The following is a 24,550-nucleotide window of genomic DNA, read 5'->3' on the forward strand; positions in this document are numbered from 1 at the left end:
ACTGGTAAATCTTCCCTACTGTAGCCTTGGGCATGCTGATGAAGTTTAAAAGCATTTCTGCGTTTTCATTGCACAATATATGCTTACTAATTTCACTCTCAGAATGCTTTTAAATACTATAAATGGAATAGACTTGTTGATTACAGTTTGTTACTGTTCTTGGAAGTTTTAATGGGATCTAAATGAATTGATGAGACTACGACCATATTTTGTATTTATTTCAAAGGTCTCAACTGTTGGTAAGTGGTGGAGGTGGTATTGCTTTACTTTGACTTTTCATTCCAGTTTCAGTGTCCTTCTGAAAGTAGAAAACTGTCAAAAAGGCAAAATAACAGAAGTTGCTTTATAACGTAACAGAGGCAAAGCAATTCCAAATTTATGTATACAATAGTAAGATAAGTTCATAAATGTATCGGTGCCTTATTTTGTCTCTTTTTCTCCCCCCTCTCCTCCCCGCCCCAGGAACCAGCAGGAAAAGGAGGATTGGTAGTATTTGGCCCTGCTGACGACTCAGAGACTCAGTCCGGCGCTTCTGAATCAGGAAAGTCAGCATGTGCTGGAAGGATAATGCTGAATGACTCTGATCCTTTGCTGCCCTCGTCTGGCTCTCCTTTTCATTCAGGTCTGCAGGGAGAAACCATTCGACCCTCTAACGCTGTGTCAGGTAAAACATATAGAGGACATTGAAGAGACTTCTTATTTCTTTACATTTTATCTGGAATTTAAATCTCAGAATTTGGATTACCTCTGCTTATAGCTTTTAACATTTCTTCATCTTCCAAGGTAAACAAAGATGTAAACTTTAACTGTTTTGACTTGTTCCCTTGCTTCCATTGCAGGCTTTTTCTGGTGTGAATATAATTTTAGTGTTGTTTTTTAAAAAAATTTTTTAAAATTATAGTAGTGATTTTTTTACGGGGGAACTTAATAGAATTTCATATTGGGTTGAAGCAGTTTCAGCTTTTTACCTATGTATCACAGGCTTAAAATTCACTCTTTATTCTGGCTGTAATGTTAAAAGTAACCAGTTACTATTTAAATTGGTGTTCTGGAGTCCGCTGCTTTTACAGCGACATTTATAGTTTCTCACTGAAGTGACTCTTAAGTTACAACTTAAATGTGAATTTTTTTAACATAACTGTATGGATGTTTATGTTTCCATAGCATTGACAGTTACGTTTCTGTTGTAGCATTGTTAAATATAATACTAGAAAGCAGAGGAGTTGCTCTATAGGGAGATCGTGTTTGATAAGGGAGAACAGTAATGCAACTGATGCAGTATGTGAAATAGGCATTTATCACCAGTGTACACTGCAAGATTGGGAAAAGCTTACTAAAGGATGCCTCTGAAAACTTGTAACTGTGATATGTACAGCTGTTAGAAATATCTTTGATTCTTTCAGCAAGTATTGTTATTTAGGAATTCTGTTAATGTTCCCTTTTGGCTTACCTGTGCAATTCTTGAGCCAGGAATATGCATATAACGACTCCAAAAACATTCTTGGGGGAGAGTGGGGGGTGTTTCTTGTTGTTTTTAAAGTACTGTTTCTGTTTACCCAATTCATTGAGGTATACTTAACTACTGCATATTACAGTTTCATATGAGCAATGTAATTGCAATGACTGCAAAACATAGTTTCTGCATTCATTTAGGAGAGCATTTGCATGGCGTGCAACTCATTTAAAACATTGCTCCATGATGTAATACTAACTTTAATACTTGTTCAAACCAGGTTATTCCTGAATTACTCAAAATGAAATCTCAGATCTTACTCTCATTTGCTTCTGTTTTCTCAAATAAGAGTCTCCTAGTATGCTGGAAAAGACATCTGAGAAAAAAGAGATCCTGGTTGTCAGCACAGATTTTTTTTTTTTTTTTTTTTTTCCTTCTATGGCTCCATCTGTGATACTTGGAGGTTCTTTGCTGGTTTTTGTTTTGTTTTGGGTTTTTTTGTTTGGTTGGTTTTGTTTGTTTTGGTTTTTTGTTTGTGGTTTTTTTTGTGGGTTTTTTTTGTCATTCTGGTAGATCATATAGGCTGAAAACCTTTTTGTAAATAACCATGTCAAAGAGCAGCCTTTCTCAAGTTTCATCCAACGCACATTTTTTTGTCCAGAGAGATGTTTGAGAAGATTTTTGTTTTGTTCTTTTCTGTATAATTCCTTCTATCCAATAAACCTTGTTAGAGAAATAATGAAGGGAAAGTGTGTTGCTTTATCCTGAATAGCCACCAGGGTTTCTGAAACAACTTAAAAATAGCAGCTAAACTATTTAATAGACAAGATATAGGCCTAGTTTATTTTAACAAGGAAGATTAGGGTATTTCTCTGGGTTTACATTTTGTTTAAAATCCAAAAAAAATCCAAAACCTCATTATGGAGGAGGAAACCCTGTATTATCTAAACAGCAGTAGCTTTGAATTTCTTTAAACTGGCTGTTGTTTCTACCTTGTTTCTTAGCCTGCTGCAGGTAATCAGCAGTCCTTTCTAACATAAAATGTTATTGATATCAAATACCATCCTCACCGTTAAAACAGTAACTGTGTCTGTACTGTCTGTTCGGATGACTCCTTGTTCTGCTCCATGGTCTTTCACACTGGTGCCTGCATGGTTCCTGTGACCACATAAGGAGTGGAACTGCTATAGGTTTTTCCCCAGACAAACCCCAGGGAATAGGTTCATACCATGAAAGGATTTTTTTGAGAAATGTCAGAAAATATCAGAAATACCAGAAATCCTAATGCTATTTAATAAAACGTATCGGTATAGTGTCCAAACCCATGTATTTAACTTAATACTTTGTCTTTGAAGGAGTTCAGTCAACTTTTTGTTGATATTCAGTGACTATTAGTGGCTTGAAATTCAAGTTAAGTATTTGTTACAATAACTTAATAAGATTACATCAGAATATTTAATAATTACTTAGGCTATGAACATTTTTGAAACTGAGTTTTGAACCTTATGTTTCTCTTCAGCATTTCAGGCTGGGGACAGTGGTGTTCGTGCTATGGAACAAGCTGTAAGTTCACAGCCAGTGCCATTAGAATTTGAATCTAATACTGACAACATGGAAAATAGTTCTCCTGGTAAGATTTCTTCCTTTTAAATTGAGCAGAAAATATGCTTATTTGTCCATTGTGTATATGTGTGTGTGTGCATATATGTGTATATACGTATATTTTTAAATAACAGAAATGTTTGTAACAGCTGGATTATGTTGGCACAGTGTTCTATGATGTACTTAATTGCCACTGCCGTTGTATTACGTTTACAAGAAAGCATTTTATCTGTTTTCAGAGTCATAAAATGAGGTGGAGAGATACATATTATCACAAAGGAAATAATACTGTGTTGAAAAAAAACTTCTAAGAAAAAACATCTTCCTTTACCACCAGTTTAATAACTATTCCCTTGTTTCTAGCATCAGTTTTGGATGAGAAAGGTGAGCAAAGCAATGAGGAGGAACAAAAAACTATCAAGCCTACAAGTAAAGAGTTCAGGAAAACCTGGGGGTTTCGGAGGACTACAATTGCTAAGCGAGAAGGTGCAGGAGATGTTGATGTGGACTCTAGTGAACAACAGCCACAACAGCAGCAACAAAGCTTAAACCTCCGGCGTAGCGGACGGCAACCAAAGCGAACGGAAAGAGGGGAAGAATTCCTTACAACAGTAAGACGCAGAGGAAGGAGGAGTGTTCCTACTGCTCTGGAAGATTCAAGTGAACCAGCATCGTGTCCAGCTACAGATGCTGAAACTGCTTCAGAAGATAGTGTTGAGAGCACTCCAGATATAAAACCTGCAACTCGGAGGATTTGCACTAGGAGTAGCAAGGATCAGAAAAGCTCTAAAAGCAGACACACAAAAGAGGAAGAAGAAGAGGAGGAGGAGGAGGAGGAGGAGGAAGAGGAAGATGATACTTCTGATAGTGATAGTGATGGGTTAACACTAAAGGAACTGCAGAATCGACTAAGAAAGAAACGTGTTGAACAGAAACCTGTGCAGATGACATTGAAGGATATACAGAACCGCCTGAGGAAAAGAAACTCAGAACAAGATTCTACAGAAACAGGTGATGTCCAGTCTGAAAAACAAGTTGAGTCTGAGTTGCCTGTCAAACAAGAGCCTGAGACTGCAGACAGCACTGAGATTGCAAGTCAAGTGGTTGTGTCTGAGGAAGACACTGAAGATCCTCAGGTTCAGAAGGAGGTAAAGCCTGCCCTTGGCGTAAAAGGGATCACAGATGAAGAACGCGAAGAACTGCCCAAAAGCAAACCTGAGTCTGAGATTTATGACCCAAATGCACTGTATTGTATTTGTCGTCAGCCTCATAACAACAGGTAGGCAAAGGTTTCAACTAAAAATGCAGTGCAAATAGTTGGAATTTTTCTGTGATGAAAAATTAAACCAAATGCTAATGCTTACTTTTTGAGTATATGTAAATGAGCTGTTGGGTTTGTTTGAAGTTTGGGGGGAAGTTTATAACGAATATTTAAAAGAGGGGATAAACAAATCAATACAGAAATGGACAGTGAGGCAGAACAGTACTTTAGCAGGGTACTTAAGATCTGCTGCTTGAAATACCTGTTGAGCATTAATTGTCTTTTCATTTCACAATGTTTTACTGTTCCTTGGGTTTTTTTTTCAGGTTTATGATTTGTTGTGATAGATGTGAAGAATGGTTTCATGGTGACTGCGTGGGTATTTCTGAGGCTCGAGGGCGATTGTTGGAAAGGAATGGTGAGGACTATATCTGTCCAAACTGCACCATTCTACAGGGACAGGATGAGCCTGTTTCAGAAATAGAACAGCAGGAAGCTAAAGCAGGGCAAGTAAACGTGGATGGCACAGAATTCACAAGCATAGGAACAATTGAACAAAAATCTGTTGAGGACCAAGGAATCAAGGGTAGGATTGAAAAAGCTGCAAATCCAAGTGGGAAGAAGAAACTAAAGATATTTCAACCTGTAAGTGTTCTAATTGATTCTTATTTTTCGTGTTTCCGTTGAGATAGTGGCTTACTTGTACGGCTGTAAATCTGACTTGTTTTTTTAAAGCTAAATATGAAGCTGAACAACCCACTAAATATTACTGTTTAGCAGAAGTTTATCCATAGTTCTATCAGTACAGGAACTAAAACTAAGAAAATGTTATTTTGAAGTGGGGAATTTAAAAGTTTTATGTAGGTGTAAGGAAATGCCACACTACATGCTTTGTGCTATCCTGCCCTTTATAAACACCGTTTTGGAATAAGGTGTTCTTTTAATAAAAATGTTAGAGTTCTGGACTGGTTTATACTAGCTTTGAAATAATCTCAAACAATTTTGGACATTTTCAATGATACTGAAACTTTTTACTTAACACTGACAGGTATCTGTTGGCGTTAATTCCAGCTGTACTTCCTCTGTACTTCCAATTAGTCTTTGAAGTTCTGATTTTTGTCCTGATGCTTCTTCAAGTTAGTAGTACATAGAGAATTGTTTTATACTGCCTTTTTTAACATAAAAATGTGTATTTCGAATTACTGCAAATTCTGGCCTAAAATATAAAAGAAGCTTAAATTTTGTAATAGCAAGTTCCATGCCCAATTCAAAATACAGGCAAAGAAGCTTCTTCAGCTTGATATACACAAATTTAAAAAGTTAATGGTACAGTGATTGTCTTTGTATTGCCTAAGCTATGTAGTAATGCTAACATCTTGAACATTTTCTTTTTCTTCTTACTATGCCTTGAAGAGCATATTCAGTGTATTTGCTGTTAGAGTGCTACAGGTATTCATATTTTTTTCTGTATGAATTTGTTATTTGATGCCTAATCTTTAAACTTTGAAATCATCCCTAGAGTAAGTATTACAAGTTTGAGTATAAGAATCTGGAGGAATCTTTCAGTTGTAGTACATTTTCTCCAAAACGTTTTTGAAACACCCCCCCACTTCTAGTCAATTTAAACAGCAGAGCTATCCATATCAGCATAGTGAGCTTCATGTATAGATCAGAACAGTTTGAGCTTAATATATGAATATTTACTATTTTAAGATAAATGTGTAAAAAACTATTTTTCTCAAAAATGTTTTCAAATACAGTTTCAAATACATTTGTACTTCTTTGTACACAAAAATGTTTTTGAGGGTCCAGTTCTGTTGGCGTTGGTCTGCATTTCACTGACAGTATTAATTTTAAGTTCTGCTTCTGAGTATCACCAATTACTCTTTGATATTAGCATGCTAACAAGTTACTGAAACGTGTTAGGCATCTCTCCTTTAGCAAAAGAAAAACATAAGTATCATTAACTCATTGCCTCTTATAGAAGAACTGTTAATATTTTAGGTATTCATTTGGCATTTGGAAATGGAATGGAACTGCTCTATTTGTGTTTGCCAGGTGGTACCATGTTTTGAGAGAACTGAACAGTCAAGTATGTCTGTGTTTTAGCCCATGCTGTCGTACATCAGTTAAGATCCCTCTATGGCTTGTATAAACAAGCACCACTCTCTCGCTGCAGAATTCCCTGCCCATTCGAGGCAAAAAGATCATTGCTATTTCATACATTGATGTGCTGAAATCACTCTGGTACAGTGACTGAACAGTTGCATTATTCAGTTTATCCATTCTCTTACACCGGTATTCTAAGTGCTTTGAGAGAGACTCCTTTTTGTTGCTGTTCGTAAGCGCCTATAGCTGTAGAGTTTTGGTTTGTGATTAAAACTCCTAGAAATTGTGTAAGTACAGACATCAACACTGAAAGTTTTGTCATCATCTGAGTAAATGCCTTAATTAGAAATGGCAACAGTTAATCTGAAGTTTGAGGTGCTTTCTAGGAAACATGAATTGATACTTCTTTTTTGTACTTCATAGTTAAGTGTGTACATGATGGAAAAGTATTCTAAAGCATAAGCTTAATTTTTGTGGGAAAATTCCCAAACCCAGGTTTTATCAGACTGTGGCAGATAATGCTGTCTTACTGATTTTTGATTGGGGAAAAATAAGCCACACTATGCAAATAAATTTTTTTTTTTTTTTTTTTTTTTTACTGGGAATATTCCTGAAAAACTTACTTTTGGTAATTACAAATTGCGGTTTATTGATAGGGGAGAGGCTGTCTAGAGCTACAGTAGTTCCAAGTGTTAGGTCAGTTGTATAACATTTTTAGGAGTAATCTAGAAGAGTGAGACTAAAGGCGTAATACCTAGAGGTGATATGTTGGAGCCTAAAGAGCTTTCAGATAGTTCTAGACTTTGACCTAATGTACTCTGTTTTCAAGGAATGTGCTATTTTCTAAATCTTCACATTTGAAGAGGAAGTGCTTAGTATATAACACTTTGATATAAGTGGAGAGTAATTGTGAAGCAGAGGAAAGTACAAATTGCATACGCAAACTTTTCAATGTGTAAGAAGTATTAGGCTATGGCAAAATTGTCTAGGAGAATGGTTGTGTTTATGTAAGTTGGAGACTTAAGTTAAAAGTTAAAATTGGTAAACCTCTAGAGCAAGAATGATCTGTATACCTGAATAGCCAAGTGCTTAATTTTGTATGTGTGCATGGTTGAGGACAGCTGCTGATGGTAATACATAAGTAAAATGTGTTTTAGAAACCTTGCTCTTGAGAAACCAGTTCTGCATTGTTAAGGAGATTTCTCACATGATGTAGAGGATCAGAAAAAAGCATTTGTGTGCTTATGGGATCTGAAAATTTAGGAAACCAGCCTCCCTTAGTTCACTGCTAGCAGACCAACCACTTGAAAATACAACATATTCTGAAAATAGTGTGTTACAAGAGTGAAATTCTTACATTTGTGTGTGTTGTTTCTGTTATATCATGAACAACAGTTGTTTTCACCCTGGCAATTGTGCAAGTCACTAACAGTCATAGCTGTGGTCTGCACATATGATATGTAAGCATTTCTTCATGTTATACAGGTATGTTTCTGTTGTTTCCTCTTTGGAGTTTGAACTCACTCCATTTCAATCTATAGGTAATTGAAGCTCCTGGTGCATCAAAGTGCATTGGTCCTGGCTGTTTTAATTTGGCTCAGCCTGATTCTGTGTATTGCAGCAATGACTGCATTCTCAAACATGCTGCAGCCACTATGAAGTTTTTAAGTGCTGGCAAAGATGCAAAACCAAAACCTAAAGAGAAGATCAAACCAAAATCTGAAAAACCTGGCATGCCAAAATCTCAACTGCAGGTAAGCTAATGTTCATGATCCAAAACAGTTGTTCTGAAGCACAGTGGCTTATTTCTGTGCTCTCCTTTTTCAGGCAAATAAAATTACCAAGTCCTGCATTGAACAGGAGCTTTCTTTTTTTTTTTTTTTTTTTTTGTTCTCTTGCCTTTTTCTGTGGTAAAAGCATTGTTTAATTCTTCTGACAATAAAATTTTTTCCTGTCACTTTAAAAATCTTAAGAATTGCCTCTATATAGAGATAGTTTCTTGAAAGGGCCTTATAGGTGGCAGTGCACTTGGGGGCGGGGGGGGGAATTTAATTCCAAATTAATTTACCTTTTAAAAAATGATAAGTAATACACCTTTTTTATTTTAATTTCTTTCCAAATTAATTTTACCATCTTTAACTCCAAATTACAGGGGTTTGGGCAGTAATTTCGAATTACTGTGAATTGTGAACTAATGTGACTGCGTTGTATGTGTGCTTTGGGAAGCAAAAAGATAAAATCAAAGCCTTCTCCTTTCCTTTTTGAAACCACTATAAAACGGGCAGTAGTTTTTCAAACAAACAAATAAAAAAAAAACCCCACAACTTGATGATAAATACCGTTGTTCTGAGGTGGTTTCTTTGCCATTCTCTTTTCCTGAAGTTAGAGTGTATATTACCTTTATAATAGACTTTATAAACTTTATAGACTTGAATGTGAATTACATCATTTCAAGCATATTTACACGAGCTTACTATAAAATAAATTTGTGTATATGTATGTAACTATATCTCTGCTTGTTTTTAAAATATAATATATTTGATGATTATTAGTAATTAAGCTTCTTTTAATCATACAGGCAGGTATTAAGCCTCTTTTGAACCAAAAGAGACAATTTCCTGAGAAAAGAGAGATGAATGTGAAGAAGACTGTTTTGACAACTGCCAAGACTGAGGCAAACACTCAACCTATTGCTAAAGAGCCAGCAGCAGAAAACAGCACACCATCCTGGGCAAGCGATCATAATTACAATGCTGTAAAGCCTGAAAGGACTGCTGCCATTTCATCTTCACTGTTGTTCAAATGTATGTATCGCATAGGGATATTCCTGAATAATCATTTACATTTTCTTTGAATACCCATCCATTCTTGGCTCTGCAAGACTAGGGAGTTTAGGATTTGGTGGGGGTTTTTTTCTTAATACGGCACCAAACTACTTTTCTCCACCTTCAAAGATTCGCACACAGAGATACACACAAGTGGGAGATACTTTTAGAAGTTTCATTTGTATTGTATGACAGTTGTACGATTAAGAGCCATTCAGTCTACCCAGCTGATTTCTGGATGAAAACTACGTGATTAAGCTTTAAATTTTTCCCATAAAGACAATAACTGTTTCTAATCTAGAAAAGGTAAGTATTGATACATTTGTGTTAAGTCTTACAAAAAGTTTGCACAGTGTGCACCATGAATCAGCAATTGACTGTACTAATTTGAGTTGTATTTTTGTAATTTAGATTTGGCACCTGTCTCTCAGGTCTTGCATTTTCAGTGCTAGTGCCGAGAATGAAATCTTCAACGTGGTATCCAATCATACTTTACACTTCTGCAAACAGCTCTTTAACAGTCAAGTATTTGCAAGTTCTTCCTGCTGCTTTTCTTCCTTACATGAAATAATTTAAGGACCATTCGTTACTTTTAAGTTTGGTGGGAGGCAGTACTCTTTTTTTTTTTCTTTTTTTTCCCCCTCTCTCTATTTATGTGTTCATACTTCACACATTATCCACACACACAAGAACACATCTTAAGTGGGTATTAGGCAGAGATATTGCCTTGCATATTTTTGCAGGTTTTGAATAGCATCCTTGTAACTCATATAAAGGTAAGTAAATACTGCTTTGTAGCCTGAGCAAGTCTTTCTATTAATGACATTTTTTGATTAACTCCAGCTAAGTAGTTTTATAATGCAGTGGTGGAACTTCAGATGAAATCTTACATTTCACATTTACAAAACACATGACGTGGTCTCTAATGTTTACTCACTTGAAGATTAATGAATTCAGAAATTCAGTTCTCACAGCTTTCTTAACCACACTTTAGCGAATTTTACATTTTATGTTCAGAAATAAACCTAGTTATTAAACACTTACATTATATGTAAAGTAACTGATAAGTTTATAAATTATCTTTAAGATGAGATTTTTTAGATGTAATTTTTAAACACTGAGGGAACACCAGCTACCCTAAATTGCTGTTTATTATTATAGCACATAGTAGACTTACTATATTTTAATTGTATTTACCCACATGAAATCTTTAAATGGTTATAATTTTTCCCTGCGTATTTTTGTTGCATATTTTGTTACTTGGGCCATGTGCCTTTTTTATAATGAGCTCTAAGATACATATTTTGATAAACTTGCATTTTTTAAGCTGCTTCTAAAGAAATTGTAGCTTTTTTTGTCAGAAACAGTAGTGTTTTAAACATAACTAAAATTAGCAGAGAAAGATGTAATTGAAAATATAAGGGCTTATTTTACATGTCAAATTTTTATGACACTTTCTATCTCATAACCATATCACTTAAAATGTCCTTATTGCTGTAGTTTTTTTTCTAGGAGACAGGAATACAGGTTTTGAGGCAGCGAATCTGGGTTTTTTTTAAGGGGGGGTTGCTCTTAAGTTTTACCACACTGGAGGTTATACAGATTTAACCAATTCCAGTAGAAAATTGGATTCCTGTAGCTAAATTGTTGAATTGGTTCAAAAGTATGTGTATATACCAGACTTTAATATAGAAAACAACCTAGTTCGTGTGATGAAGAATTCTCATATCAAATGCAAGGAAGATCTTCAGATTGCTATTATTAAGGTAAGTTGTACTAATATGTGGAGACTCTGTGCCATTACTAAATTCCCAGGTAAATTGTTCGTGTATTTGTGAAAAAAATTGTCCTGCTTTTTCATTGGATGGGCTTGATCTGTAATCTTCCTGAGAAGCTGCTATTGCATCATCTTTAAGAGATTCTACAAGATTTTATTTATTTAACAAATCTTTATATGCTGTTCAAAACATAGAAGTTACAGCATTATGGAAATTTGTGAGAGTCATCTCACTTCACTTCGGATATCTAAAAGCTAGAACTCTTTAAGTCTGAGCTAGTCTGTCGAGAAAAACACCTTCAGTGTACAAAACATATAATCTGTTTTAGACACTAATCTTAGAACAAAGTGACTCACTGTTTAGAAATGCTTATTTCTGAACATTGATTATGAAAGACGTTTAAGATGACTAGTTCAGACATCTAAGTGTCTAATGTTTGGACTTAAGGTCGCCTAGAGGAGGCTAAGGACAGGATTCTTCCATATACAGTATTTCAAAATATAGCCTGCGTTCTTCCAGAGCTTCAAGCCATGTTTTGCAAATCTTTTTTTGTGACTTCAGTGCACAAGGCCCTTTAGGAATTAAGGAAACTTAACGTGATAAGCAGAATTACTCTCTGTAATACTCTTTCCATCAGTCAGTTTATCATATTTCAGACATGGATTTACTTCATATGTTTACTATGTACTTGTCGGGTACAAGACTTTTTTGTTGTCACATATGACAGTAGTTTTATTAGGTAATAGCAAGAAGAAAATCAAGCCACTGTTACAGATGTACTGGGTGATAGGGGTATATAGTACATTTGCATCTAAACCCTGCCACCAAGCCCCCTTTCCTCCTTCCAACTTGTTTTGCATTTTTAAAAAAAAAAAAAGCATATTTGGTGCTAGTAGTATGCAGTTATATAGAGCAGTGATTTCTTTTTCTCTGTTACCCCATTAGTTCATGTTTCTTTACTTCCTAATTTTTTTTGTAGCTTTTTGGGGATGAGTTAGGGCTGTACTCGGGAGTGACTTTGTACACCAAAACCTGGAGCCTGATTAATGACACTGTCTAACATCTTGATGTTCCCAGTGAAAATAATCGTATTTATTTGTTTAATAACTAGAGTGGGAAATACCTTGAACTTGCTTTGATAAATGAATATTAAGTACAAGTACTTCTGAAGTTGCAGGCAGTATTTGAACTACACATATAAGGAGATTAGGTATGTATCACATTCACTTTCAGAAGTGTTGCTTTTAATTTCATTAGAAAAATTGGTATTAATTTAATATGCAGTGCTCAACTTTTATATTGAATTTCAAAAGTCATCGTAGCTTCCAAATTGATACAAGTATGTGGATTGTTGAGATTTAGGAACATTGTTTTTCAGAGATCCAAGTTGTGATAGAAATCCTGAATTTGTCATGTAAGCTAGTGTTAATTATCAATATTTAGGTCGTATCAAAGGAGATGTAAAATTCATAACAAAAGCAAAACAGACTCTCGTTTATCTAATAAGATCATTTAGCTGTTTGTGGAGAAGCACCACCCAAAATGATTTCTGAAATGTTCCAGTTTTGTTAGCAGACTAACATATATCTTACAATAATAAGAAGCATTATTTTTAATTATACTGGATGAGGACAAACTTTAATCAGCATAATATAAACACGTTTTTTCCAGAAGGAACCACAAAAGCAGTTTGCGTCCACTGCTTATTTGACTCTGCTGAGAGCTTATGTATTGCGTTTGTAACAATATTTATCCATTATATTCACTGCTGCCCTGTAAAAAGGAGGTAAAGGAACACTTCAAACATGAAGTTTGCTGATGCAAAGGTTTATCAGCAGTATCAATGTATATGTCTGAAGCACCTGAACTCAAGTTTTCTGCTTGATAGAGCAACACTTGGAAGAGACTTTTTTCTGTATTTTTGTTGTTAATTGTCAAATAGAAGTCAGCAGCAAATGTATCAGCAGTTTTAAAATAGAAAATGAATCGAAAAGGAGGGGAAGAAGAGACATTTGCTGTATCCCAATTTTTAAACTACCCAGTCATAATATACTAAGTACTCATCAGTGCTTTGAATCTTTGTTGAAGTTCAGCTGACTTACCTTATTAGACTTAAAAGAAATACATGAACCGATAATTTACTCAGGTGCTAAAGCTACTTAAACATCTTAAATGCATTTGTTGATAAAAGTAACTAGGCGCACAGGAGACTGAAGAGGGCTTATTAGATAAAAAACAAACATTAAATGTGTTTCTTATTACTGTTCTTGTAGTAGAACTTCCTGAGTAAAAAGCACTTCTTTGTCACACCAAGGCACTAAACTTCTGTTTACTTAACTGTAGACAGATAAATAGTATGAGTTTATAGCTAGCTATTATAGTATCTCATTTGGTACTAGTATTTCATAGAAATTGTTAGTAAGTGGGACTTCGAAGGGGAAGTGTTTCATTAAGAGAAAAAGCACTACGTTTGTGGTACCTCTCCTGCTTTACAGCAGTGACTTATGGAGAGACAACGTAATGCTGCCACCTCCTGGAAGTGGGAGGCCAGGTTTATAGAGCCCTGGCTCTGGTGATACAAATTTCCTTTTATTATCCCCTTTCAGTTCTCTTCACTTCTGCAGCTAAACTTTTCTACACCCAAGACCTATTCACAAAGTGAATAGCGTTTGCTTGTATAGTTAAAGATCCTGGATACCAAGGGCACTTGGAGTGCTTTGTTCCTATACACCTCTAACAAAATACGGAGACGTTGTAAAGCGAATACAGTGATACTGGGAGCCCGTCATCAGAAAATGTGATGTGCATACCAAAATGCTAGGATTATAGCATACATAATTTATGTGTTTTTTTCTTGTGTCATTTTTTTTCTCTCTGTAATAACAGTATGAAGGCAGGAAAGAAAGAAAATACACCACTATAAAGAGAGCAGGGGGAAAATGTAGTACACTCAAGCCAGAGGAGTTATGGCTCATGAGGTGAAAGTGATGTAGGAAGCTGTAAGTACCGTTGTGTAAAGAAAAAAGTAAGGCCACAGACTGGTGCCAATTTAATGCTGCTCTTCAGGCAAGATTGTACCACCTTAAGTTGTGACTCTTCAGTTGAGTGCAGTGTATGTGGATATACTGCGATTGGTTCAGCTATTAAAAAATAATTAACTACTAACTATTAAAAAATATTTTACTTAAACTGAGGAGCTGTTCTTAAGTCATAAATATGTTTGTCTGCAAGGACTGATTTGTAGTTAAACTTGATGCCTTTGTTTTGGTGTGAGTGCTTCCCCATAGGAAAAACTAGCCTTGCCAAGTTCCATACTATTATAACTAAACTACTTCTGGCATCTGAATTAACTCCTTGAAAGCTAAGGTATCTTTGCTTAATGCTATATTCTACAACATAGACCCATACTAAGAGGAAATAAGTACCAAGGGAATAAAAAGAATTACTTATTTTATGTTACTGGCAATTTTCTGGGACACAAGGCTGCTGTATATGTAGGTCTAGCCTTAACCCTTTGTAACTGGAGGAGTTTTCAGAAACGCTGCTGACGGACCAAATAATAATCAGAATACCTAAGATGAGTCTGCCAGAACTTCTGAGAAATTCATCTTGGAGATCTGGCTTTGGAAAGATTATAGTACAGGAGTGGCTGGTGTAACGCAGCTCAGGTGCTGCACTTGCATCATGAGCATGGCAGGGGCTGTGCTGGCACGTGGGCTGGTACATGATCTGAACCCTGGCTGTGGAGTGAGGCAGACCAGTAGTGGCTGCTGAAGCCAACATCCCCTGGGACCCAGCCAATTAAAAGGAGCAGTGGGATCCTTGGGGAGCGATTATCATCTCCTGCCTGTGAACTACTGGAGCTCCCCTTCTCTGCTCTACAAGGTATGTTACATCTGTCCTGTGGCTGTCAGCCACCTGAAGATTTTTGCCGTGTCTCTTTAAGTTAGGATGGCTGGCCCCTGCTGCTGGCATGTTTCCTATTTTGCCTTTCAAGCACCCAGCACCCCCAAGGTGCTTGGACACAGAAAGCCAGCACTCCTGCCATAATGGGTGCTTGGCTTCAGTATAAGGAGCCATTGCTGAGAGGAAGGGTTTGGGGGGGCAGAAACCTGGTACAACTTATGGATGCACTATGAATATTAGGGTGGTTTATCTCTTGTCATCAACACTGAAAGTGATGAAAGTTTGATTAAAAAAACTCACCACCCTCTATTGCTGTTTTGCTTTCTTTTACTAATATTACTTTAGTTCTTTGAACTTGCTCACTTGACTGCATAGCCAGTGAAAAAGGTCTTCCTCTGCTAGTCCCCAAATAAAAGGGTTTTTTTGAGGTAATCTCTTGCACTTTGGAGTCAAGTTTTGCTGCTGATCTTGGTGCTGATGATTTGCTGTATCTGATCTGTACTGAACTTGGAAGCTGAAGATGGCCTGTCCCTGCAAGAAATGATGATACCAATCCATAAACGGTCTGGAAAATAAGGAACCCTTTTTTTGCAGCAGATAGTGCCTCTCTCTCACTCAGAAGTGGTGTAGTTCTGAAGATGTAGTCATCTGATGTAGATCAGATAAGTCACTATAATTTCATGTAGATTAAAACAGAGCTTTGTGTGTCTAAGCTACAGATTTGCATGAGCACAGCTACAGTGTTTGCTTGAATGCAAACAAATCACCACCACAGAAAAGGCCCTCAGAAAAGGTCTCAGAGTTTCCTAAATTAATTAACTTTAAAGCCAGATTTACTTTCTTTGTGTGCCTGAATGTAAAGGCTTGGCGTACAGGCAGCTTAATTACGAGCTTCTCATTGTGGTGCAGATTAGAACTGATAGAGTTTTGAAGAAAAACAGCAGGGCAGGAGGCACACCTCTGAAACACTAGCGTTTGATAATAAAGTTTGATTTGGTCTTGAAAGTGGAAGCAGACACCTTGTTCCGTAGGCAATTAACAGTGAAAACTAACACTGAAACCTACTCAAGAATAGTTCAACACTTCTGAATTATTTAGAACTAACGCTAAACTATCTTTGAGGGAAATGACGAAAAGTCTAGCAAAAACAGGTTTTAGGAAAGCAACAGTTGAACGGCCATGGAACTGAAGCGGTTACAAACTATAACTCACCTTCACAGCCTTGGGCACTGAATGTTCAGTGCCACAAGAGGGTGCTTCAGTGGCACCTAACAGGATTGACTCTTCGACAAGTTTCTGAGGCTCTGAGATGTCAGGCATGCATCCCAGCAGTGTGACTATGCAAAGGCTGCTCTTGAGGAACGTCTCAACTGGTAAGTAACTTCCCATTGTAGAGTGCTTTATAACTGACATATAAAGCACAAGCTCACCCGTCTATTTTGTTCAATTTTTTAAGTTAGGTAATGCATCGAAAGGTTTCACTTCGGAAGAACTCATGGATTAAAGTTCAGTATCAGCCACTGCATGGGGGTGGAGGGGTTAGTTTAAATTCTGCTCTGTTAAAATTATTTCTATCACGAGTCATGCATGCATACCACAGCTTCATCGAACAAGTTCATTTAGGACATAGTGAGGCTGAGTAGCAAAGGGAAGCTGTTGTTACACCACCGGTTTTAAATTTGAGAAATCTTGCCCATCTTCTGTTTCAACAGTTTTACAAAGGGGAAAATGCAGTTCCTAAATTCTCAGATATTGGCAAATAGGGGTGAGATATTTCATCTTCTCTGAGCCAAGAGACTGTCCTTTTCTATGTGATATGTGCCAAAACAGGCTGCCCTCACCTTTTGTAGTGTTCAGAGTGGACAGCTGCAGCACGCTGGAACAACTGCACAGAGAAATGGATAGTGCAGCTATCTGCATCTGAGCAAGAAGGAGCTGCAGGACCATACAGAACTTCATAGTACAGTTTCACAGGCCAGGTTTTGAGTGACGCTCAAAATGCTGGCTGGTGTTTTTTGTGAATTCCTAAATAGATGATTGCTTCTGGTTGGTCTTTTCACACCTGCATTCCTATTGGATGCTTAAGCTATTGTAAAGGCCAGTGCTGTTGTCTATCTTTAGAGATTAGCTCTTCTCAAAATACATAATTATTCGGCTCTGGCCAGCCTTCATGCAGGCTGTCAGAGAATACCTTCTAACGGGTATTTTTGCTTTTTTAACAACTGCAAAGCTGTACTAGTGTGAATTTTCCTCCCTCTAATTTGACATTAGTTTATTTTGAAAAGGACATAAAAATCCTTTTAAGTGTAGTAAATTATCCACTTTAAAAGGTGGATCACAAGTAGCTGTACTCTGCTTCTTAGGTTTTATTCTTCATATTGTGGAATTTTACAGAAATTTTTTTTTACAGAAAAATGTTAACTACCAGCTTTCTTACTGTTGGTGCCACACAAAGTTGTATGCTGTGCATACGTTTGAAAGTTAGTTTTGGAGGTGGGTTCCCCCCCTCCCCCCCAAAAAAACCCCCACAACCCTCTATTTTAGTGACAGAAGAGCATGAAAAGTAGCTGTAGAACCCACGCATGCTTCAGCAGCCTCCTTGCTGTGGGCTTGTAAAGGCTCGCCGATGTGCAGGCTGTGTCTTCTGAAGTGTTGGGTTGCTGACGTCCTGCTCCCTTGGGCCAGTGCTCCCACTGTGGAAAGTTCTGTGCAAGCTGGACAAGACGACACAGCCATCAGCCTGTGCTCCCCACACACTGCCATGAGGAATTTTATCCTGGGGAAAAAAAAAGTGGATTAGTGTAGATGGATGAGAACACAGGGAAATGTTAAGACAATATTAGACACCAGAGGCAATAGTTCTGGTGTATGAACAGCCTTATGCCAAATTTTTAATTCTGTAGGGAGGCTGCTCGTAATTAGTGCTATGTAACAAACAGTCAGCTTGCATGGCTGCAAGACATTTTTCACAAAAATCTTTTTAGTGTTCTGTAGTAGTAGCTGTGATGCCTTTTTTTTTTTTTTTTTTTTAAGATTTTTAAAAGAAAAAAACCTGAGCCTTACAGGCTTATTACAAAACAGGCTCTTCAAGTGTAGCTGCCTATGGTTTATCTACAGCATTGTTTAAAACTTTTAGCATCAGCTGGAGCAAGAAATTGAAGATCTTTAAAGTGTGATTTGAATAATTTTAAAACTACACAAGCAAAAGTAATAGCACACTTCTTCAGGTATTTAAAAGTTGGAAAAACTAGATAATGTCTCCAGCAAAATAACCTGTCACAAATGAGATAATTTAAATAGAAACTAGGGGTGGGGGTGGTGTATTTTTGAAGTGGCTTTCTAAAGCTACTATTCCAAAGAGAGATTGAGTGGAGAAGGAAAGGGGGAAGAACCAACATAGGCTTAATGCTCTACAGAAATATTTTGAAGAGATCAGAGGAAGAGCAAGGTTTCCTTTGGATAATTTCCATGCTGGTGGTGTAAAACACAGCCTCCCAGTGTAGGTGAGGGATTATGATATACAAGTGCATCCCGCAAATCCTTCACGGAAAATTAAACAGCGGTATGCTGTGGAAATCATTCCTAACTTGGACCTCAACAACCACATTACAATGCTGAAACATCAATGTTGAGATGTACAAAAGTGAAGTATACGTAACCATCAGGCTTTCAGCAGGCTCGTCTGTAACACAGTAGATAATGTGGCAGTTACATCCTCCACCGCTTACAGAAGTTTCGTTCTTAGCTGCATGTTGTAATATTTGGCTTAGCTTCGTGGGCAGTTTCCTTAGGGGAGGGGTGCTGTATCTGTTGACATCTAGTGGGAGAGATTATAGTTACGTCTGTAGTGAACATACTGTAGTAATGCTATTTCTTAAACCTTGAAAGGAATACACTTTTTACTGCCAGAGGATTCACTGGGTTTCACTCTGGAAATGAGCTGACTCATTAGCTCTGTCTGAACCTCTCAGTTCAGACATGCCCATGCCTCTTCAGTCAGTAAGAATCCTGTTGCTCTCCTAGTAAGTGGCTCACAGGACAAAATGGGGAAAATAGGAATTAATGTTTTGTTTTGGTTAAATACTGTTTCTAACCTCAAACAAAGGGAGGTACACCTGTGTGTTCAAAAGTGCCGAATAGAAGAGCCACTAAATGCCTTATTTTGGCACTAATCTGTCTGTGGTGAAACTCCCTGTTTCTTAGGCTGGATAGGCTAACGTTCAGTAGTCGTCTCTATCCTTCTATTTTAAATTTGTTTAAGAGCATTTATTGTAGGTACGCTGGAGCTACTGATGAAAAGGACTGGAAACATCACAGTATAAAATACAGTGACCAGTATGTATAGTAGGCGTTGACTGCGTCTTCTCTTCAAGTTGTTTGTGGACTGCAAGGCCAAGCGATTTGAAACTCATGGTCTGAGAGAATACCTGTTCCATTATATGTTCTGTCCGTTTGCTGAGCGACTGTGGCGTCTGTTCAGAAGTTAAATTCCACATATGTTGGCCTACTGCTCTGTGAAAAGAGTACATATTTCTGCTAACTCTTGCAGCCGTACACTTGCCATAGTTTCATACCTATCAGAAGATAGTGTAAGCTTTGGGGTGTGCTCATGTTGCAGCTGAGTCAATAGAAGAGCGAGCTGCCACCAGAAGAGGCAGTCCTGCTCCTTCCTTGCACTCAGCTGGGTGCTCCTGTGAGTTGGATCCAAGACCCATGTAACGACACAGTGAGTTGGTTCAGCTGGATTATGTGGCAGCACATTAATCTTGTCACTAAAAACCAAAGCCTGATAGGACAAAAATTCTGGTTTCTCATAGTCAAAATAGGATAAGAGGTTTTTTAGATTAGGTTCATCTACAGCCATCACAGGTTATTTGCACATGTAGGATTCTAGTAGTCTTTATCCTTTGTCAAAACGCGCACACGATTTGAGTCCTTCAAATACAGTCATGTGTCCTGTAAATTTGAAGAAGTAGCGGGTAGATGTTCTGAAGCACTGAATGACCTACATGTGGCTGAAATAGTACATACAAAATCTGTACCATCAACTTCTCTAATCAACAAGTACTGCTGCGTAGACCGTTTTAATTGGTATAAAGTAGTGTTGTAGTTTGAAACTGTTAAACTTCCATGAAGCTTATGAAATGTGCACATTTTCTATTGGTTAAAGAAGCACAGAATTACATGCCTTACTTTGGAAACATTTCTAAATAGTCATGATGTCAACTCATAGAGTAAAGGATGCTTCTGCATCTTTCTTCTTGGACACATTGATTCTGCTGCCCTTCAACCCTGGGAACGTCAATAGTAACTTTTATTTTTTTATTTAACAAGTACATATTCTTCCTATGATATAGCTGTTTGTAACATAGAAAGGCTTGTGGTGTGGATATAGTTCTCATATACACAACATCTCATTGACACAAAACATCTTGGTTGTCTAGTTTTATCAAGGTAGTTCTTGTTAACTAATTTGAACTAATCATTAAAAAGATAGCGTATAGAGAATTAAATACAAATTTAAAATTTCACATTTTGTACTTCTGCTGTAAACCAAAAGAACTAAATGTCTTAGCACCAAGGACTGAATTTTACTGTTGTCATTTTGAAACCTGCCTTTTCATGATGAGTCACAGAAACGTGCTTCTGTCCTACCTGCCTGAAAAGGTACAAATCCGTGCAGAAGATACAATAAACCAGGAAAAAGAGAATGGAAGTAGAGTAATTCCTGCAGCTTTATCAGTGCGCACGTTTTGGATATTTTCCTTCTCTCTATTCAAGACTAAACTCAAAATAGTTTGGTTTTTTACCTCTGTTAAGTTCTGGGTGCCTAATTTGATCAAACCAAAACCATCAGCAATAGTTCCCGATCCCCCTCCTCCCTCCCGGGATTGCCAAAGCCCTCCTGACAACTCGTACAGTGTTAGCGGGGTAAGCTCTGCGGGAGGGAGGGGATGTAAGACATTGTGGGTCACATGGAAGGTCTCCCTTGCTCAGTCTCTGACAGTAACCAAGACCAGTCGCTACAGAAAACTATAGGAATAGTGCGAGAGTAATAATTTTAATCTACTTTATAGCAAAATCTTCACATTCTTTCAAATTATTTAATCTATTATGGCAGCTGTTTCGATTTACACTTCAAATAGTTGAATCTCACTCAGAAAAATTCCTTAAGGTGTCTACTTGTAAAATGCTTCCAGGAGAAAAATAAGGATAAATATATCGTGGGTTTGGATCTTCTGGCTTCCCGTTGTGTTCCAGCAGAAGTTCAGCACACACCCTTATACTTACCTTCCAAAAGTTCAAGTACAGCGTCGTTTCTTAGTTCATCTTAACCACCAGTTTCTGTATTAGTGGTGAGACTGCCAACAGTAAGAGCCCATTTAAAGAAATCGGGGTTGGAAGCATCTTTCTGCTGGAAGCGTATGCTAACAGTCAGGTGGTACCTGAACTTTTAAGTATGGAGAAAGGTGGCAAGGTCATTTCCTCCCGAAATGAGGGAGTATCACATTATGTCTCTTAAGCACTCCAAATCTTCCCTGATTTGAGGGGTGTTTCCATTGGAAGCTTGGGCTGATTTGTGGGGTTTATTGCACCAGACTTCACAGGAGTGCTTTGTCCCCTTCAAGTCCATCTCAGAACAGATAGAACGATTGGACAATTTAGACCCTCCTAGTAATTTCTGCTCTCATTATAGCAGAACAGATCTGGAAAGTGAAGAGGGACTGTTTGGTCCTTGGTAAAGTTATGAAAAGTTAAATTCTTGGATCTTTCTCAGGAAGCATCCTGCATTTTGCAACTAGGGTTTCTGAGCTAATTCATCTACAAACCCTCACTAGCTAAAACATTAGATTAAAAATTAACTTGTTAACTAGTCAGTGGTTATCTACAGATTTGTGAGAAAAAAGGCTTTTTGGGGGAGAAAACTTGGCTTTTCTAATTGAAACAATTCTATTTCAGGAGTTGTTTTTTGGTAGTTTCCATCAGAACCCTTCCTTGTTTGAGCTGTCAGGATAAATGTGCTAGTGTTAGCCCACTGTAACTTTAATGTCTTGTAAATTATGTGGTTTTTTGTTTTGGGCTTTTTTGCTGTGTTGAATTGTTCCTGTCAGTGCCAGAAGGTGGACAGATGAAATGCAATTTAAAAAAATGGTTGCAAAGGCCCTGCGCAAGCATAACTTTCACATGGGTGAAAATTGGAGCCTTTACTTATACTTTGTAAATTTTCTTGTATATGGCATGTATCAATTATTCTATTAACATGAGAAAAAAAATGTTTAAATGGAAAATCTGAATAGTGTGAATGGAATAGTTTGCGAATGGTGGGAATTAGATGGTCACAGCCTGAGCAGCAATATTAATATTTAATTATTCTATAAATCTAGAATTTAGCTAGGATCTGAACAGGAAGATCTAATAATAGCTCATGGCAATGTCATCAGTATGATATTAATGCTAGCAACCAAGTAGATTGTGTATGTGTTTAAATTTTTTAAGTAACTTCTGTGCTATGTAACTTGTCTGTCTTTGCTTGCTCTTTAAAATAAAAAGTCTGGGGGAAAGGGTTTATTAAACTTCAATAATACTAAACTTAAGATAATAATGCAGTTTCAAATTCGTGGACTCTATCGTCAGGTCACCCTCTGTAATAAACAGGTTCTGTAAGGTGCTATGAGAATTCTTCTGTTTAAATGTAAGATGTGGGTTGTATTGCCTTTTTTTTGTTTGTTTTTTGTTAAATGTGTGAAAGTTTGGGGAGTTTTTGAAGCTTATCCCACTCAGGAATCTTTGAAGGTGGTGCCTTTTTTTTTTCCTCTCCAGTTTTCTTGCATAGATTATAAATAAAATTTTCAACCTTTAGAGACAAAGTGGAACTCTCTTAAACTCTTCTGTTGGCCTCTGAGATGAAGTATTCTCTGGAGGATCAAAGACAAATTTCTTCCAAAAAAATTATGTCAACTGCTGCATGGTTTTTAAAATTACTTTTAAGAAGGCTAGTGAAAGTAAATAGCTTTAACTGCCTACTTGATAGTTATTCTCTGGAGATGTCATTTCACAGACTTTTCTTTATAGATTGGTAACTGATCTTCATGAATAGGAAGTTATAAAGTTAAGCCTTTAATATTGTATTTTATTCTTTGTTTTAACAGCTCAAAGGGAAGAGAAAAAGCATGAAGATAGAGCAGAGCCTACATTGGCATCGAAGAAAGCTGTTGCATCTATAATGGAGAAACAGATGTCTTCTCTCACTAAAAATCTTCCTTCGAAGAAGTCCCCATCCTTCTCTAACACGTCACTAACTAAGCAACCACTTAAACCTTCTGCTGGAAGTTTCAAAGGTGTAATTCCCAAGAAACCTTGGCCTTCATCAGGCAGTGTTCCTTCATCAGGCAGTGTTCCTTCAAAACATTCATCTCTTTCTCATGGCTCATCAGTTTCCAAAAAACCACCTACATCTTCCAGCTTGGGTGGAGGACTCAAAAAGCCTTCACTGTCTTCCATTTCTACCGCATCTGGAAGTAGTCAAGCAAAAGCATCAGCTAGCCCTATGCAGTCACAGCCCAACTCTCAGATTCGACAAAATATTCGACGGTCACTAAAAGAAATTTTATGGAAGAGGTGGGAATTCAAAGCACTTACTTTATATAGGAAGCTACAACTAGATGTAAATGTTTAGCCTGCAGAGTTTTGTTTACTTCTTGATAAGGGATATTGAGGGCTTGAATTTATACTACAAATCACTACAAGTATAATTGGCATTTCAGGTTTATATTAAAAAAAAAAAAAAATTAAAAATCCTGATACAAAATAAATGTGCATGTGAAAAAGCCTTAAAAAAAAAAAAAAAGAAATCTCACTATTCCATCTATATTGAGGCAATTACAGCTGAAGAATTAAATTACAGCATAGAAGCTTTTATAATGCAGGTGCTCTGAAGTTTTAAAATCTGGTGATGGCAATGTTTAGAGATGTAGAGGTTGTAGGGAACATAGTATAGGAAATATAGTGAAAGGTTAAAGGTTTACTGAAAATAAGGTTTACATAAAAATCAACAACAACAAACCCTGGTCAGTGGACAATTGTATCACTTAGGAAAGAAAAAAAAAAACCCCAAACAAAACCAGGAAATTGTCCCACAACAATTATTAAAGCTAGTACCAGCCATCAATATTTATTATAGACCACTGCACTCTCGTATTGACTCTGAAATGGAAATGCTGTTCACAGTGGAAAATCTAGGACTAAAACTCAAGTGCTTGGGCTCCCTGTGTCGTTCACGGCAGAGAAACTCCTAACTTCAGTGCCGTGAGCAGGAGTAGTTGTAAAGGCTGACGTCGGTTCATAAAGGCTGTCTTCTGTGGACAGAAGTGAAAGGTTGCCATAGTTCACAGTCCAAGGTCCTGAGATAGACTTTGGCTTTGAGATGTCTTTTAAAGGAGTCTTGAGTCCTCACTGAGTGAGGAGGAGCCTAGGTTAGCTCCTTCCTCTGAAAAGTTAGTTTCTATGGATGCTACCTGAAGATTCATGCCTAACATAAATGCATGTACCCTTTTTTGTTTTTAACAGAGTCAACGATAGCGATGATCTGGTCATGACAGAGAGTGAAGTAGGGAAA

The 24,550-nt window shown here is 37.2% G+C and overlaps 1 protein-coding gene across 1 annotated transcript in view; it reads left to right on the forward strand.

Annotated features, from left to right (window-relative positions):
- Positions 1 to 511: 511 nt before the first annotated feature.
- The window catches only part of DIDO1 (death inducer-obliterator 1), a 40,528-nt gene continuing 16,489 nt past the window's right edge, over positions 512 to 24,550 (forward strand). Inside the window, 8 exon segments of the mRNA XM_009572913.1 lie at positions 512 to 664; positions 2,973 to 3,083; positions 3,419 to 4,334; positions 4,643 to 4,961; positions 7,967 to 8,179; positions 9,004 to 9,229; positions 23,085 to 23,553; positions 24,502 to 24,550. Coding sequence (XP_009571208.1) covers positions 568 to 664; positions 2,973 to 3,083; positions 3,419 to 4,334; positions 4,643 to 4,961; positions 7,967 to 8,179; positions 9,004 to 9,229; positions 23,085 to 23,553; positions 24,502 to 24,550 — 2,400 coding nt within the window. The 5' untranslated portion in view covers positions 512 to 567.

Source organism: Fulmarus glacialis, unplaced genomic scaffold (assembly GCF_000690835.1).
Source record: "Fulmarus glacialis isolate BGI_N327 unplaced genomic scaffold, ASM69083v1 scaffold11372, whole genome shotgun sequence".
Taxonomy (NCBI): Eukaryota; Metazoa; Chordata; class Aves; order Procellariiformes; family Procellariidae; genus Fulmarus; species Fulmarus glacialis.